This window comes from Mobula birostris, chromosome 18 (genome assembly GCF_030028105.1).
Source record: "Mobula birostris isolate sMobBir1 chromosome 18, sMobBir1.hap1, whole genome shotgun sequence".
In the NCBI taxonomy this organism is placed as follows: Eukaryota; Metazoa; Chordata; class Chondrichthyes; order Myliobatiformes; family Myliobatidae; genus Mobula; species Mobula birostris.
The window spans coordinates 69,545,230-69,563,096 of NC_092387.1; the positions used below are offsets into that span (position 1 = coordinate 69,545,230).

The 17,867-nt window shown below is 42.5% G+C and overlaps 1 protein-coding gene across 3 annotated transcripts in view; it reads left to right on the plus strand.

The window, feature by feature from the left end:
* The window catches only part of mtg1 (mitochondrial ribosome-associated GTPase 1), a 32,364-nt gene extending 23,271 nt beyond the window's left edge, over nt 1-9,093 (plus strand). For 2 of the 3 annotated variants that reach the window (XM_072282060.1, XM_072282062.1), the window contains exons 10-11: nt 6,596-6,708; nt 8,211-9,093. In XM_072282060.1, the coding sequence (XP_072138161.1) occupies nt 6,596-6,708; nt 8,211-8,308 (211 nt within the window). In that variant the 3' untranslated portion in view covers nt 8,309-9,093. Of the gene's footprint in view, nt 1-6,595; nt 6,709-7,611; nt 8,189-8,210 lie in introns of those variants that run through there. The other variant, XM_072282061.1, reaches the window with a different exon arrangement.
* The last annotated feature ends 8,774 nt before the right edge of the window (nt 9,094-17,867 follow it).

Sequence of the window (17,867 nt, forward strand, 5' to 3'; positions counted from 1 at the left end):
GAAGACGTATAGACCCCTTACAGATGATGTCTCAGTTGAACTCAGGATTCCAAAACTCTGAGCTGTAATAGTGTTGTGCTAACTGCTACACTACTGTGGCGCCTCCAAACTAGCGTATAGAGTAGCATAATGGATGTTTGTTAAAGTAAGATGTCATGTTTTCTCTTTGGATAAACAAATCACCTTTGGTTATTTGGGCTTTTACAATTCTGACTCTTGATTAAATCAATGTTTCTTCCTCAATTGTCAGGGTCAATTGAAAGCAAAAGGAAAATTCAAGTTGTTTCCCCATTGAAATGTTACTTGTCTCATTAATGATAAATATGAACCACACTGCCCTTTCCCAATTTCTTTGCTGTGTAAAATTTCTCTGTATGTAGATAGCCCATCACAGGTAAATGAGTGCAAAATATTAACATCTGATTTGCAACTGACCATCTATTTTTCTGATATTACTATTCCTCTTCCAGATCCCTGGGAGTCCTATGTGACATTTTTGCTGTCCTATTACACTAGAATATAAACAGCATCAAATCATAAAAAATTGACAATGCAGGAGCCCATTCAGCTCATCCTTTTTGTGCTGAGAAAGATCAAACCAGCTTAATCCTATTTTCGAGCAGGAGCCCTCCAGGTGACAGCTCTTCACAAAATGTGTTTAAAGTGTGATAGGGGTTTCTGTCTCTAACTTTTTGGGCAGTCAGTTCCAGACCCCCGCCACCCTCTGGCTGAAAGACTTTCCTGAGCTCCCTCTAATCTTTGCCTGTGCCCTTTGTTGATAGAAACAGAACCTTGCAATCTCCTCATAATTTTGTACTCCTCAGCTGGGTTTCTCTTTGACCTCCCATTTCAAAAAGAGCCTCACCATACAATTTCCATTTCTGGCAACATTCTTTAAATCTCAGTGCTTTTCACCAGTTCAGTCACACCTTTCCTGTAATCTGGGATTGGAACTGTACACATTATGCAACCTATGTTCAAAGTACATTTATTATCAAAGTATGTATAAGATATATAACCTTGAGATTTGTCTGCTTACAGGCAGCCACAAAACAAACCCGAAAGAACCCAATTTTAAAAAAAGACCACACCCAATGTGCAGGGAGAGGGAAAAGAACACAAGTCATGCAAACAAAAGGATTCAGAACAAAATTGAGTCCATAGACATGCAGCCCAGAGCAGGTCCATTGCGTCAGTCTCAGTTCATCACTCAGAGGAGCAACTTGTTACAAAGCCCAGAACAGTCTCACAGCCTTAGCTGAGAGCGGAGTAATGAGCAGAATTGGCCCAACCCTTGCATCTAGGCTGGCGTTTAAATTGTCCCCCACACTAGGACCCAGGCCCCACTGCATCAACACTCTGAGCCTGGACCCTGCCACCACGTTTTGGCTCGCACCCAACCTTTCCAAATCAGCCCGGCGCTTAGATCGATCCAACCTCGGTTTAGGTGGACAGGCTGCAAAACAATTCCTATCCATCTCCATCTCGAACATGCCTCGACTTCGCTCCGACCACTTCTCCTCAAACATGACATGCTCGACTTGGCATCACAGTCGTATGCCTCGATCCTCAAGTCAGCCTGATTGGTAGGAAGCAGCGAGTGGGAATTAAAGGATCCATTTTGGTTGCCTAGTGATGGTCTGCAGAGGTTGGTGTCGGGACCACTTCTTTTTATGTTGTATATAAATGAATCAGATGATGGAATAGATTACTTTGTTACCAAGTTTGCAGAAGATACGAACCTTGGTGGAAGGGCAGGTAGTGTTGAGGGAACAGGTAGGATGCAGAAGGACTTAGACAGATTAGGACAATGGGCAAGAAAGTGGCAAATGAAATACAATGTTGGAAAATGCATGCTTATGCAATTTGGTAGTAGAAATAAATGTGTGGACTATTTTCTAAATGGGGAGAAAATACAGGAATCTGAGATGCATAGGGACTTGGGAGTCCTTGTGCAGAACACCCTGTAGGTTAACTTGCAGGTTGAGTCGGTGGTGAGGAAGGCAAATGCAACGTTAGCATTCATTTCAAGAGGTCTAGAATACAAGAGCAGGGATGTGATGCTGAGGCTTTATAAGGCACTGATGAGGCCTCACCTTGAGTATTCTGAACAGTTTTGGGCCCCTCATCTTAGAAAAGATGTGCTGGCATTGGAGGGAGTTCAGAGGAGGTTCACAAGGATGATTCCAGGAATGAAAGGGTTATTATATGAGGAATGTCTGATGGCTCTGGGTCTGTACTTGCTGGAATTCAGAAGGATGAGGGAGGATCTCGTTGAAACCTCTCGAATGTTGAAAGGCCTAGACAGAGTAGATGTGGAAAGGATGTTTCCCATGGTGGGAGAGTCTAGGACAAGAGGGCACAGCCTCAGGATAGAGGGGCACCCTTTCAAAACAGAGATGTGGAGAAATTTCTCTAGCCAAAGGGTGGTGAATTTGTGGAATTTGTTGCCACATGCAGCTGTGGAGGCCAGGTCATTGGGTGTATTTAAGGCAGAGATTGATAGCTCTTGATAGGACATGATATCAAAGGTTAAGGGGAGAAGGCCGGGAAATGGGGTTGAGGAGGAGATAGGAAAAAAGACTCAGCCATGACTTGATGGGCCGGATGTCCTAATTCTGCTCCTATGTCTTATGGGCTTATTACCTCCCGCAGAACCCACACCACCAGGTTCAGGAACAGTTATTACCCCACAACCATCAGGCTCTTGAACTAGAGGGGATAACTTCACTCAACTTCACCTGCCCCATCACTGAACTGTTCCCACAACCTTTGGACTTATTTTCAAGGACTTCTCATCTCTTGTTATTGATATTTATTGCATATTTATTATCATTTTAAGCTTACTTCCTTTTGTATTTGCACAATTTGTAGAATTTTGCACAGGGGTTGTTTGTCCACCTTGTTTGCAGTCTTTCATTGACTCTGTGTTTCTTTGTATTTACTGTGAATGTACACACGTAAATGCATTGGAGGGTTGTATATGGTGGCATAAGACCATAAGACAAAGGAGCAGAAGTTGGTCATTCGGCCCATCGAGTCTGCTCCGCCATTTTATCATGAGCTGATCCATTCTCCTATTTAGTCCCACTCCCCTGCCTTCTCACCATAACCTTTGATGCCCTGGCTACTCAGATACCTATCAATCTCTGCCTTAAATACACCCAATGACTTGGCCTCCACTGCTGCCTGTGGCAACAAATTCCATAGATTCACCACCCTCTGACTAAAAAAATTTCTTCGCATTTCTGTTCTGAATGGGCGCCCTTCAATCCTTAAGTCATGCCCTCTCGTACTAGACTCCCCCATCATGGGGAACAACTTTGCCACATCCACTCTGTCCATGCCTTTCAACATTCGAAATGTTCCTATGAGGTCCCCCCTCATTCTTCTAAACTCCAAGGAATACAGTCCAAGAGCGGACAAACATTCCTCATATGTTAACCCTCTCATTCCCGGAATCATTCTAGTGAATCTTCTCTGTACCCTCTCCAACGTCAGCACATCCTTTCTTAAATAAGGAGACCAAAACTGCCCACAGTACTCCAAGTGAGGTCTCACCGGTGCCTTATAGAGCCTCAACATCACATCCCTGCTCCTATACTCTATTCGTCTAGAAATGAATGCCAACATTGCATTCGCCTTCTTCACTACTGACTCAACCTGGAGGTTAATTTTAAGGGTATCCTGTACGAGGACTCCCAAGTCCCATTGCATCTCAGAACTTTGAATTCTTTCCCCATTTAAATAATAGTCTGCCCGTTTATTTTTTCTGCCAAAATGCATAACCATACACTTTCCAACATTGTACTTCATTTGCCACTTCTCTGCCCATTCTTCCAATCTATCCAAGTCTCTCTGCAGACTCTCCATTTCCTCAGCACTACCGGCCCCTCCACCTATCTTCGTATCGTCAGCAAACTTAGCCACAAAGCCATCTATTCCATAATCCAAATCGTTGATGTAAAATGTAAAAAGAAGCGGCCCCAACACTGATCCCTGTGGAACACCACTGGTAACCGGCAGCCAACCAGAATACGATCCTTTTATTCCCACTCTCTGTTTCCTGCCAATCAGCCAACGCTCTATCCACGTATGTAACTTTCCCATAATTCCATGGGCTCTTATCTTGTTAAGTAGCCTCATGTGTGGCACCTTGTCAAAGGCCTTCTGAAAATCCAAATATACAACATCCACTGCATCTCCCTTGTCTAACCTACTGGTAATTTCCTCAAAAAATTGTAATAGGTTTGTCAGGCAGGATTTTCCTTTAAGGAATCCATGCTGAGTTCTGCCTATCTTGTCATATGCCTCCAGGTACTCCGTAACCTCATCCTTGACAATCAACTCCAACAACTTCCCAACCACCGACGTCAAGCTAACAGGTCTATAATTTCCTTTTTGCTTCCTTGCCTCCTTCTTAAATAGCGGAGTGACATTTGCAATCTTCCAGTCTTCCAGAACCATGCCAGAATCTATCGACTTTTGAAAGATCATCACTAATGCCTCCGCAATCTCCACAGCTACTTCCTTCAGAACACAAGGGTGCATTCCATCTGGTCCAGGAGATTTATCTACCTTTAGCCTATTCAGCTTTCTGAGTACTTTCTGTGTCGTAATTGTGACTGCGCACACTTCTCTTCCCTGCCACCTTTGAGTGTCCGGTATACCGCTGATGTCTTCCTCAGTGAAGACTGATGCAAAATACTCATTCAGTTCCTCCGCCATCTCCTTATCTCCAATTACAATTTCTCCAGCATCATTTTCTATGGGTCCTAAATCTACTCTCACCTGTCTTTTACTCTTTATATACTTGAAAAAGCTTTTAGTATCCTCTTTGATATTATTTGCTAGCTTCCTTTCATAGTTAATCTTTTCTCTCTTAATGACCTTCTTGGTTTCCTTTTGTAAGGTTTTAAAAACTTCCCAATCCTCTGTCTTCCCACTAATTTTTGCTTCCTTGTATGCCCTCTCCTTTGCTTTAACTTTGGCTTTGACTTCTCTTGTCAACCACGGTTGCATTCTTTTTCCACTTGAAAATTTCTTCTTTTTTGGAATATACCTGTCTTGCACCTTCCTCACTTCTCGCATAAACTCCAGCCACTGCTGCTCTGCCGTCTTTCCCGCCACTGTCCCTTTCCAGTCAACTTTGGCCAGTTCCTCTCTCATGCCACTGTAATTTCCTTTACTCCACTGAAATACCGACACATCAGATTTCGGCTTCTCTTTTTCTAATTTCACAGTGAACTCAGTCATGTTATGATCACTGTCTCCTAAGGGTTCCTTCACCTCAATCTCTCTAATCACCTCCGGTTCATTACACAATACCCAATCCAGTACAGCCGATCCCCTAGTGGGCTCAACAACAAGCTGTTCTAAAAAGCCATCTCGCAGACATTCTACAAATTCTCTCTCTTGAGATCCAGTGCCGACCGATTTTCCCAATCTACTCGCATGTTAAAATCCCCCACAATTATCATAACACTGCCCTTCTGACAAGCCTTTTCTATTTCCAGTTGTAATTTGTAGTCCACATCCCTGCATGGTGGCATATATGTACTTTGATCATAAATTTACTTTGAATTTTGAAGTGCTTTTTTTTAAAAAGATATAGACTATGTGCCTCTTTAACCATTGTATCTGCCTCCTATGTTTTGAGTATCTGTAAATATACATGCCAACATACATTCCTCTGTCCATAGAAGTCCATGAATCAGTATTACGTTTATTAACACTGACATTATGTCATGAAATTTGTTGTTTTGTAACAACAGTACAGTACCATACATAACAAGTCCAAAAAATAGAAGTATATTAAACATATAATAAATGTATTATCATCTTGGGTTCATAGGGACGGTTTTGGGGACAGAGGGGAGCTAGAGGTCAGGTTAGGTTTTAGGGACAGAGGTTCTGCCCGATGGTAGCAGCGAGAAGAGAGCATGGTCTGAATAGTAGGTGCTCTTGATGATGGACACTGTTTTCTTGTGGCAACTCTGATGTAAATGTGCTCACTGGTGGGGGAGGCTGAGTGATGGACTGGGTTGTATTCATCACTTTCCGTAGTCTTTACTGTTCTTAGCGTTGGTGCTTTCCTACCAGGCCATGGTGCAATCAGTCAGGATATCCTCCACTATGCATCTAAAAACATTCATCAAAGTTTTGGTGACATGCTGAACCTACACAGTTACAGGTATTCCTCCATGTTCTGTCATCTGTCTCTCTTGTGTCTCCATTTTACCTCACATAGTAATGTTCTAGTGTTTAAAGCTTAACTCCATGGTCACCTATGAGCAGTGAAACAAGACAGAGTCAAAAAAGGAAGTTTTATCTCAAAGTCAAAAGTAAATTTATTATCAAAGTACATACAGTTTAGTCACCATATACCACCCTGAGATTCATTGTCTTGAGGGCATTTACAATGAATACAAGAAACACAACGGAATCAATGATAGACTGCAGGTAACAGGACAGACAAACAACCAGTGTGCAAATACAAAATGGGGGGGGGAATAATAAATAAATAACTGTTAGTTATTTGCTAAACACCCTGATTGAGATTAAGATCTCTCTGGTTCTGTGTCTTTCCCGTCAGTTACGTTGAGCGATACCAGCTGGGAGAGCCCTGTGACGACTTACAAACAGTGCTGAAAAAAATAGCTGTGAAATTAGGCAAGACGCAGAAAGTGAAAGCCATTACGGGAGTGGGTGAGTTGTCTATTATGCTTTATTGATAATGCTAATTGAAAATAAATTATTTTGATTTTCTTCTCATACACATTTGGGGAGATAACAAGACTTAACATACTACACAGATGACTTCTCGGGGGTCTTTAAGGCAATGCCAACATTTTTAAAAATGGACACAGACAGCACGTCCACTTGGGAAAATCAGGGGAAATAATTTAAAGGTGATGGGTGTAAAGTATGGGGGGGGATAAGAGGGGTAAGTTTTTTACACAGAGAGTGGCTGGTGCGTGGAATGCATTGCCAGGGGTGGTGGTAGAAGCAGGACATTAAGAGACTCTTAGATAGGCACGTTTAGCAGGCCAGTGGTGTAGTGGCATCTGCACCAGACTTTGAGGTGAGTGGTCCTGGGTTCAGATCCAGCTGGCTCCTTGCACACTTTTCATCTGTGCTCTGTTGAGTGTTGAGTTAGCAACTCGGACTCATAAAAGCCAGTAAGTGCTAAAGAGATGGCAATGTCGTTGTCCAATATGCCGCAAGGAGAGGAACTCAACAGCAACTAGATAGGCACATGGATGAAAGAAAAATGGAGGGCTATGTAGGAAGGAAGGGATGGATTGATCTTAGAGTAGATTAAAAAGTTGACACCACATTGTGGAACAAAAGGCCTGTACTGTTACAAGTTCTATTTCCCAGCCAGAGGCCAGCATCCGTGTCACCAAGACATCTACCAAGAAGACAGGAGTAACTTCTGTATCCAAAGACTGGTGGAATTTAATACAATTATAGGTTGAGACAAATTGGACAGACAAATTTTAGGGAGGCTGGACAAGCTTCTGAGTCAGAAGACAATGGAACTTAGAACAGTACAACACAGAACAGGCTCTTCATCCCACTTTAACCTAACTCTTCCTTCCCATGTAGCCCTCCGTAAAAGGATCTGCTGGAAGATTTAATGGCAAGGACAGGAGGAGGCTCATGGGGGATACCAGTGCTGCTAGAGCCATTTGAGCTGAATGAGCTGTTTGTGTGCAGTATATTATAGGGTCAGTGCTGGATACGTTTCTGTGAACTCTTGCTTTAGTTATGAGCCTGCCTATCTTATAATAACAGATATGGCCATAATTAGGCCATTCGGCTCATTGAGTCTGCTCCACCATTCCATCACGGCCGATCGATTATCCCTCTCAACCCCATTCTCCTGCCTTTTCCCCCTAACCTTTGATGCCCTGACTAATCAAGGACTATCACTTCCATTTTAAATATATTCAATGACTTGTCCTCCACACCCAACCATGGCAATGAATTCCACAGATCAATTAACTACCTTAAAGAAATTCCTCGTCATCCCTATTCCAAATGGTAGAACATAATAATTATACTGATAATAAGTCAGTAATATTATAAAATACAAAGCATTAAAATATTGTTGCTCCTTCATTTACAAAGCAAGATGTGATTAGTTGCTGGTCAAAATTAACCATGACCGGGTGAAAGTAACAACCATTACTGCGACTTTGCAGGTAATGTGAATATTCTCATGCCGAACTACAGTGCAGCTGCTTACGACTTCATCAGAACGTTTCGGAAAGGAGACCTGGGGAAGGTTATGCTGGATTGATGTCAGTGCTCCTGTTCTGAGAATCAGAAGCCAGCTATACTGGATGTTTAGGGTTACCTGTACATCATCAGAAAAGATCTCATCCTTGAGAACTGTGTTTAAGTCCTTGTCCACTGTCATAAAATGTTTATTTTTTAAAAGCTGATGATGTAGAGCATGACTGCTGTTTAACATGAAATACATGTGCTCTGCTGTCAGCAACTTTCAAGAAAATACAGTGGATTCCAGTTCACTGGGATAACTTCGCCCCAGTACATTGTGGCCAATTAAGTGGCCGTTCCAAAATAGTTAAAAAGTTATTTTTAAAAGAACTACTGTTTAACTGAATAACAAATATTGTGTTTGATTGAAATACAGAACAAATTAGAACACAATCAATAGTACTACAGTACGATAAAACTGTGCATTAGCTCCAAATAGGTATTGACAGAGGAATTGCACTGCGATGTTCTTTTGATTGACTGTAAACTAACAAAATCAGTTCCGACACCTGGTACAGATAATGGACTGCCTTCATACAATTTTTGACAATTGTATCCTCAAAATCTTTATTTTCACTGTAACACTCAGTTTGTCGATACCTTCAATTTCTTTGTTGCTCCCAACTTGTTGAAGTAGTGAAATCATTTCAGTTTTGCTCTCAGCCTTTTCTGGCACCTTCCAGCCTGAATGCTTGAAACCGCAGTGAGCAAAAACAGTTCTGAATAGCCTTCAACACGAGGAATTCTGCAGCTGCTGGAAATTCAAGCAACACACATCAAAGTTGCTGGTGAACGCAGCAGACCAGGCAGCATCTCTAGAAAGAGGTACAGTCGACGTTTCGGGCAGTTAGTCCTGACGAAGGGTCTTGGCCCGAAACGTCGACTGTACCTCTTCCTAGAGATGCTGCCTGGCCTGCTGCGTTCACCAGTAACTTTGATGTGTCTGAATAGTCTTACTGCTTATTCCTTGCAAACTATCAGTTACTGCTTTTTTAGGATAAGCACACTCAACTGATGTTATTTAATATCTGTTTGCTGTAAACACAGCAAAATGTGTCTAATAGCCACACAAATGCACTCGTCTGACGCTCGTTAGAAACTGTGCAGTAACAGTCTCCTATCCCAATCCAGCAGCATATAAACAAAGGGAATTCTGACTTTTTTCTCGATTAGTTTCTGCTCTTTAAGACTTGTCCCAAATAAGCAGCTGTCCTGATTAACCAATGGCCCAATTAACCAGAATCTACTGTATAACGGAGCAACAGATTAAAATCTGCAGCAAAATAATCTCAAAATTAAACCTATTACATTGCTACACCAGTTCCATTCATGGATCGGAAAAGAATCGTGAAATTAACCAATTAATTTCCTGAAATGATTGTGGTCTTCTGTCTCAGTAACGTTGAAAGTTGAAGTTTGGAATCTCATTAATTTGGCATCATCTGACTTTCTTTTAAAATAGTGATTGTAGCTGGTGGCATTACTGAGAGATGTGGTTTTGAGAAAATTGCCCAGTTGGACAGAAGTTTCAGACTTGCACAAGTTCTCCCACAGAACTCTAAATATGTCCAAATAATGTCTCCGTAGAAACATACCTATCAGTTGTACTTGATTATGGATGAAAATGGATGTAGTGCTTTCCTGGCATATATGACAAATAAATTTTTCTCAGTCTTCCAGCTGGGTGCAGGTTATATTTGATATCTGTACCCGGCTGGAAGCCCGAGAAGAGTTTATTGATTATGGATGTTCGTCATAGCCTTCAAGGTTTAAAATGAAATTGAATAATTTGTGCTGAAAATGTTTGTATGGGCAAATATGCGAATAGTTAAACTGTGGCTTGATTAAAAAGAAATGTCTAGTTGGAAGTGTGTTCCTGTGCTGGCACTCTGGCTTTTCACTGATCGCAATGTCTGTAAACGAGTGAATTTCTGCTGACACCCTCACTTGTTCTCCCTTGGAGAATGTGATCATTTCTGACTTATTGATAAATCCATTTATGGACAGTTCTCAGAAACAGAAGGCTTACGTAATGTCTATAAGGAGTTTGTTCTCCCGTGAGTGCATGGGTTTCCACCCATAGTCCAAAGACTTAGTAGGTTAATTGGTCATTGTGAATTCTCTGCTTAGGCTAGGGTTAAATTGGTAGGTCGCTGGGCTGTGTGGATCGTTGGTTGGAAGGGCCTATTCCGCACTGTATCTGTAAGTAAACAACAAACAACTACCTGAACTCTGGTACATTAACATTATCCACATGAACAAAATTTTGTTTGCAGAGAGCTTTTTACATTCAGTTGTTCCATAATACACAATATAATGCTAACCAGTTACGTTGCTCTCAATAATTATTATTTATAAGGAATAAGTATTTTGTTAGATTGTGTTCTTTAATAACTGGATTCCAGTTAATTGGACCATTGGTAAATCAGGCCAGCTGTTTATTTTGGAAAACTCTTAAAGTACAAAAACTGAATCAAGAAAATAGCTGGGATTCCCTATGTTTGTTTGGGGCACTATGCTGCTTAATTGGGGCAGGAGACTGTTGCCAAATTGTTTTGTGTTTGTTGTGTGCAGTTACATGGACATTAAGACATAATGCCTTGCTGAGAGTGACCAGTTTTTAAATAGCATCTGTTGAATCTGTGTTCAAAAATAGATGATTTTCATCACTGATAGTTGGCGAAAAGTAAACGGTAAGACAATTTGAAAGTTTTGCACACCGTGGTTTCAATCGTCCAGGCTTAGAGGTGCCAGAAACAGCTGGGAGTGCAAATGAAACAATTTCACTACTTCAGTAAGTTAGAAATTACAAATAATTTGGAGGATGCAATCATCTAAAGCATTATTTGTATTAGGTGTCTGAACTGATTTTGTTTATTTACAGTCAACCAAAAGAATTCCTCCATTGATAACTATTAGGAACAAATATACAGTTGTATAGTATTGTAATAATATTTGTAGTGTTCTAATTTGTTCTGTATTTCATTTAAATACATAAATTGTTACTCAGTTAAACAGTAGTTTGTCTTTTTTTATACCTTTTTAACTATATCCACGAATCTTTGGCTAATTGGGGCAACTGCCTAATTGTTCCAAGTGTACTGGTCCTGATGTGTCCACTGTATATAAAAACAAAATGGTCGGAAAATTGGGCAGTATTAGAGAGAAGTGGTTTCAGGGAAAACACTTTTCAGTGGAATTTATAGAATTAGAACCATATCTTGTCAATATGTTCTGTCAGTATGATAAAGAAAAAAGTAAAAACTAATTGAAGAATGTTTAACCCATCACATTGAATGGGTCTACTGTTTCATTATTTGTATTCAATATAAATGAAGCAGTAATTGTGGATACTTTAAGGATGTGTGCTATTAAATCAATCTTGGTACCATTGTTTAACCATGTAAATCTGGTTTCTATTTTAATTGCATTTTTAATAAAGCTACAACAAAAATCAGAATCAGCTTTGTTATTAAGACCATAAGACAAAGGAGCAGAAGTTGGCCATTCGGCCCATCGAGTCTGCTCTGCCATTTTATCATGAGCTGATCCATTCTCCCATTTAGTCCCACTCCCCTGCCTTCTCACCATTACCTTTGATGCCCTGGCTACTCAGATACCTATCAATCTCTGCCTTAAATACACCCAATGACTTGGCCTCCACTGCCACCCGTGGCAACAAATTCCACAGATTCACCACCCTCTGGCTAAAATAATTTCTTCGCATCTCTGTTCTGAATGGGTGCCCTTCAATCGTTAAGTCATGCCCTCTCGTACTAGACCAGGGGTCCCCAACTGTTTTTGCACCGCGGGCTGGTTTAATATTGACAATATTCTTGCAGACCTGAGAGAGGTGGTGTTAATCGCGACCGGAATATAGGTGATAAGTCAACTATGTGTCACTTATAAGTGGCTAATACACTCAATTTCGTTTCTAAAAGGGTTTATCTAGCGAACTTAATGTTAAACACACAGCGCATATTTTCCTCGCATGAATATCGATAAGTCAATAGCATCATAATATTTTAAGTAACGTTTGGATATTAAACACACAGCACATATTTTCATTGTATGAACATATAAAATCATTGCAACACACCAATATCGTTGAATCAGTGGCAGCCCTGGACTTGTTTTCCTGCAACAAGACGGTCCTATCGAGGGGTGATGGGAGACAGCAATACTCGAAGGGGGTTCCTTATGTCCAGTCTATTCCGCAATTTAGTTTTCGTTGCATTCATTGCAGAAAACTCTGCAGCGATATGATGTTGGAAATGGAAGCAACGTTTTCAGTGCTTTCATGGCTGTCTCAGGATATTCAGCCTTGACTTTGATCCAGAATACCAGCAGAGATGTTATGTCAAACATACTTTTCAGCCCACTGTCATTTGCAAGCTCGAGGAGTTGATCTTTTTCCCGCGCTGACATGGATGATTCACCGGGGACATTCACAAATGGGTCACAGACCCATTCCTTTGCGCGTCTTGGGTCACTGATGACCTCGCGTGCGTTAAAGTTCAACAGTGAGTGACAGGGAATGAGGAAAGGTGCAGCTGACTCATATCGTTCCATATCACCAAATCATATAGTTCCCCCGTAGCCCGGTAGCACATGCTTTGCGGCCCGGTGGTTGGGGACCACTGTTCTAGACTCCCCCACCATGGGAAACAACTTTGCCACTTCCACTCTGTCCATGCCTTTCAACATTCGAAATGTTTCTATGAGGTCCCCCCTCATTCTTCTAAACTCCAAGGAGGATAGCCCAAGAGCAGCCAAATGTTCCTCATATATTAACCCTCTTTATTCCTGGAATCATTCTAGTGAATCTTCTCTGAACCCTCTCCAACGTCAGCACATCCTTTCTTAAATAAGGAGCCCAAAACTGCACACACTACTCCAAGTGGGATCTTACCAGTGCCTTATGGAGCCTCAACATCACATCCCTGCTCCTATACTCTATTCCTCTAGAAACGAATGCCAACATTGCATTCGCCTTTTTCACCACCGACTCAACCTGGAGGTTAACCTCAAGGGTATCCTGCACAAGGACTCCCAAGTCCCGTTGCATCTCAGAACTTTGAATTCTTTCCCCATTTAAATAATAGTCTGCCCGTTTATTTCTTCTACCAAAGTGCATGACCATACCCTTTGCAACATTGTATTTCATTTGTCACTTCTCTGCCCATTCTTTCAATCTATCCAAGTCTCTCTGCATACTCCGTTTCCTCAGCACTACCAGCCCCTCCACCTTTCTTTGTATCATCAGCAAACTTAGCCACAAAGCCATCTATTCCATAATACAAATTGTTGATGTACAACATAAAAAGAAGTGGCCCCAACACTGATCCCTGTGGAACACCACTGGTAACCGGCAGCCAACCAGAATAGGATCCCTTTATTCCCACTCTCTGTTTCCTGCCAATCAGCCAAGCTTTATCCACGTATGTAACTTTCCCGTAGTTCCATGGGCTCTTATCTTGTTTAGCAGCCTCATGTGCGGTACCTTGTCAAAGGCCTTCTGAAAATCCAAATATACAACATCCACTGCATCTCCCTTGTCTAGCCTACTTGTAATTTCCTTAAAAAATTGCAATAGCTTTGTCAGGCAGGATCTTCCTCTAAGGAAACCATGCTGGGTTCTGCCTATCTTGTCATATGCCTCCAGGTACTCCGTAACCTCATCCTTGACAATCAACTCCAACAACTTCCCAACCACCAATGTCAAGCTAACAGGTCTACAATTTCCTTTTTGCTTCCTTGCCCCTTTCTTAAATAGCAGAGTGACATTTGCAATCTTCCAGTCCTCTGGAACCATGCCAGAATCTATTGACTTTTGAAAGATCATCGCTAATGCCTCTGCAGTCTCCACAGCTATTCCCTTCAGAACTCGAGGGTGCATTCCATCTGGTCCGGGAGATTTATCTACCCTTAGATTATTCAGCTTCCTGAGTACTTCCTCTGTTGTAACTGTGACTGCGCACACTTCTCTTCCCTGCCACACTTGTATGTCCAGTATACTGCTGATGTCTTCCTCAGTGAAGACTGATGTAAAATACTCATTCAGTCCCTCCACCATCTCCTTATCTCCCATTACAATTTCTCCAGCATCATTTTCTATCGGTCCTATATCCACTCTCACCTGTCTTTTACCCCTTATATACTTGAGAAAGCTTTTAGTATCCTCTTTGATACTATTTGCTAGCTTCCTTTCATAGTTCATCTTTTCCCTCTTAATGACCTTCTTAGTTTCCTTTTGTAAGCTTATAAAAACTTCCCAATCCTCTGTCTTCCCACTAATTTTTACTTCCTTGTATGCCCTCTGCTTTGCTTTTACTTTGGCTTTGACTTCTCTTGTCAGCCACGGTTGCATCCTTTTTCCATTCAAAAATTTCTTCTTTTTTGGAATATATCTGTCTTGCACCTTCCTCACTTCTCACATAAACTCCAGCCACTGCTGCTGTGCTGTCCTTCCTGCTAGTGTCCCTTTCCAGTCAACTTTGGCCAGTTCCTCTCTCATGCCACTGTATTTTCCTTTACTCCACTGAAATACCGACACATCGGATTTCGGCTTCTCTTTCTCATATTTCACAGTGAACTCAATCATGTTATGATCACTGCCTCCTAAGGGTTCCTTCAACTCAATCTCTAATCATCTTCATTACAGAATACCCAATCCTGTACAGCCGATCCCCTAGTGGGCTCAAAAACAAGCTGTTCTAAAAAGCCATCTCATAGGCATTCTACAAATTCTCTCGAGATCCAGTGCCAACCTGATTTTCCCAATCCACTCACATGTTAAAATCCCCCACAATTATCATAACACCGCCCTTCTGACAAGCCTTTTCTATTTCCTGTTGTAATTTGTAGTCCACATCACTGCAGCTGTTTGGAGGTCTGTATATAACTGCCATCAGGGTCCTTTTACCCCTGCAATTTCTTAGCTCAACCCATAAAGATTCTGCACCTTCCGATCCTATGTCACCTCTTTCTAATGATTTAATATCATTTCTTACCAATAGTGTCAGAATGGGAGAACACACATCATCTACTCTCATCCTGAACACCGATACACCACAGGAGTGTGTTCTCAGGCCCATCCTCTATTCTCTTTTCACCCATGACTGCTCTACCATTCACTCCACCAACACCATTGTCAAATTTGCTGACGTTACCACCCTAATAGGTATCATATCAGACTGTGATGAGACAGCATATAGGGAGGAGGTACAGCATTTGACAGAATGATGTTGTCATAATAACCTGGACTTGAACATCACAAAAACCAAGGAGCTGATAGTAGACTTCAGGAAATCAAAGCGCATCGAGCACTCTGCTCTGCACATATACGGGAAAGAGGTGGAGAGAGTAGAGAGTTTCAAGTTCCTCGGCGTCCACATCTTGGCTGACCTCACCTGGACTGCCCATATCTCTTATCAGGTGAGGAAGGCCCAACAGAGGCTCTACTTCGTAAGGAAGCTAAAGCACACTCTCCTCCCTCATCACCTGCTGATCAACTTCTATCAGACAACTATAGAGAGCCTCCTGACGTATTGCTGTGCAGTGTGGTTTGCCAGCTGCACAGAACAGAACAGGAAGGACTTGCAGCGGGTGATGAGGGTAGCAGAGCGGGTTATTGGCACAACATTACCCTCCCTCAGAGACATTTATACTGGCAGACTTCAAAAGAAGGCTACTTGTATTTCAAAGGATCCCACTCATCCTGGACATCACCTGTTTTCCCCTCTACCTTCTGGGAAGAGATACAGAGCACTAAGGACGAAAACAAAGAGACTCCTTAACAGCTTCTACCCACAAGCAGTGAAATGTATAACACCCCCTTCCCTTCTCCTGCCCCCCTCCTAAGACGGCGGCAGCTAAATGCATCACACTTCCAGGAATGGCAGGTGTGCAATAGTCCTACCCCCCCATCCATATATTGTTAATTTTGGACTGCATTCCTGAGGATTTAGAGTTTATTTTATGTATATATTCTTTGTCATGCTGCAAAACGTTGAGCTGCTAAACTGTGTTTCATTGCTCCACAACAATGACAATAAAGATATTCTATTCTATTCTAAAGCCACGTCACCCCCTCTGCCTACCTGCCTATCCTTCTGATACACCGTGTATCCTTGGATGTTCAGCTCCCAGAGACATGCATCCTTTAGCCACGTCTCAGTGATGGCCACAATATCATACCTGCCAATCTACACAAGATCATCCACTTTATTCCTTATGCTGCGTGCATTTAAGTATAACATCTTAAGTCCAGTATTTGGTACTTTTTGCTTTGATTGCACTGCAACTCATCCCAATGGCTGCAAATTTGCCCCATCACCTGCCTGTCCTTCCTGACATCTTCATTGCTCATTATGTTAGATTTATTTCTGTTTTCCCCCTCCTCTGCTCTATCATTCCAGTTCCCATCCCCCTGCCAAATTAGGTTAAACCCTCCATAACAGCTCTAATAAACCTTCCCGCCAGGATATTGATCCCATTCGGGTTCAGGTGTAACCCGTCCTTTTTGAACAGGTCATTCTTCCCCCAGAAGAGATCCCAATGATCCAAGAATCTGAAGCCCTGCCCCCCGCACCAGTCTCTCAGCCACGCATTCATCTGCCTGATCCTACTATTCTTGCCCTTGCTAGCACGTGGCACAGGTAGCAATCCCGAGATCACTACCCTGGAGGTCCTGCTTCTCAGCTTCCTTCCTAACTCCTGGAAATCTCTCTTCAGGACCTCCTCCCCTCTCCTATCTATGTCATTGGTACCAACATGTACCAAGACAGCTGGCTGCTTGCCCTCTCCCTTCAGAATATCCTGGACCTGATCCGAGACATCTTGTACCCTGGCACCTGGGAGGCAACACACCATGCGGGTATCTCTATCAGGCTCACAGAATCTCCTGTCTGTTCCCCTGACTATGGAATCCCCTATGACTACCGCATTTCTCTTCTCCCTCCTTCTCTTCTGCACAACAGTGCCAGGCTCAGTGCCAGAGACCTGGTCACTGTGGGCGTCCCCTGTCAGGTCATCTCCCTCAAAAGCATCCAAAACGAGATATTTGTTGCTGAGGGGGATAGCCACAGGGGTGCTCTCCACTATACGGGCATTTCCCTTCCCTCTCCTGACAGTCACCCAGTTTTCTGACCCTGTAGCCTAGGGATGACTACCTGCCTGTAGCTCCTGTCTATCACCTCTTCACTTTCCCTAATAAGCAGTAGGTCATCAAGCTGCAGCTCCAGATCCCTAACACGGTCTCTGAGGAGCTGCATGTCTATGCACTTGGCGTAGATGTGGCCATCAGGGAGGCTGGAGGTCTCCCAGGATTCCCACACCTGACATCCTGAACAAAGTACTAACCCTGCAGACATGCTACCTAATTCTACAGGAATAAAACAAGGAAAAATAAGTCTACTCACCCACTTACCTTGCCAAACACATGAACTTTTTAAACTGTTAGCTCGTACCATTAGCTGTGTGAGCCCTGCTGTTCCTCTGTCTGTCCGGGCCGATTCGCCAAGGAGAAAAAAGAGTTGGTGCCTTGCTCTCGCCTCTTCTGGTTAATGCCTAAGCCC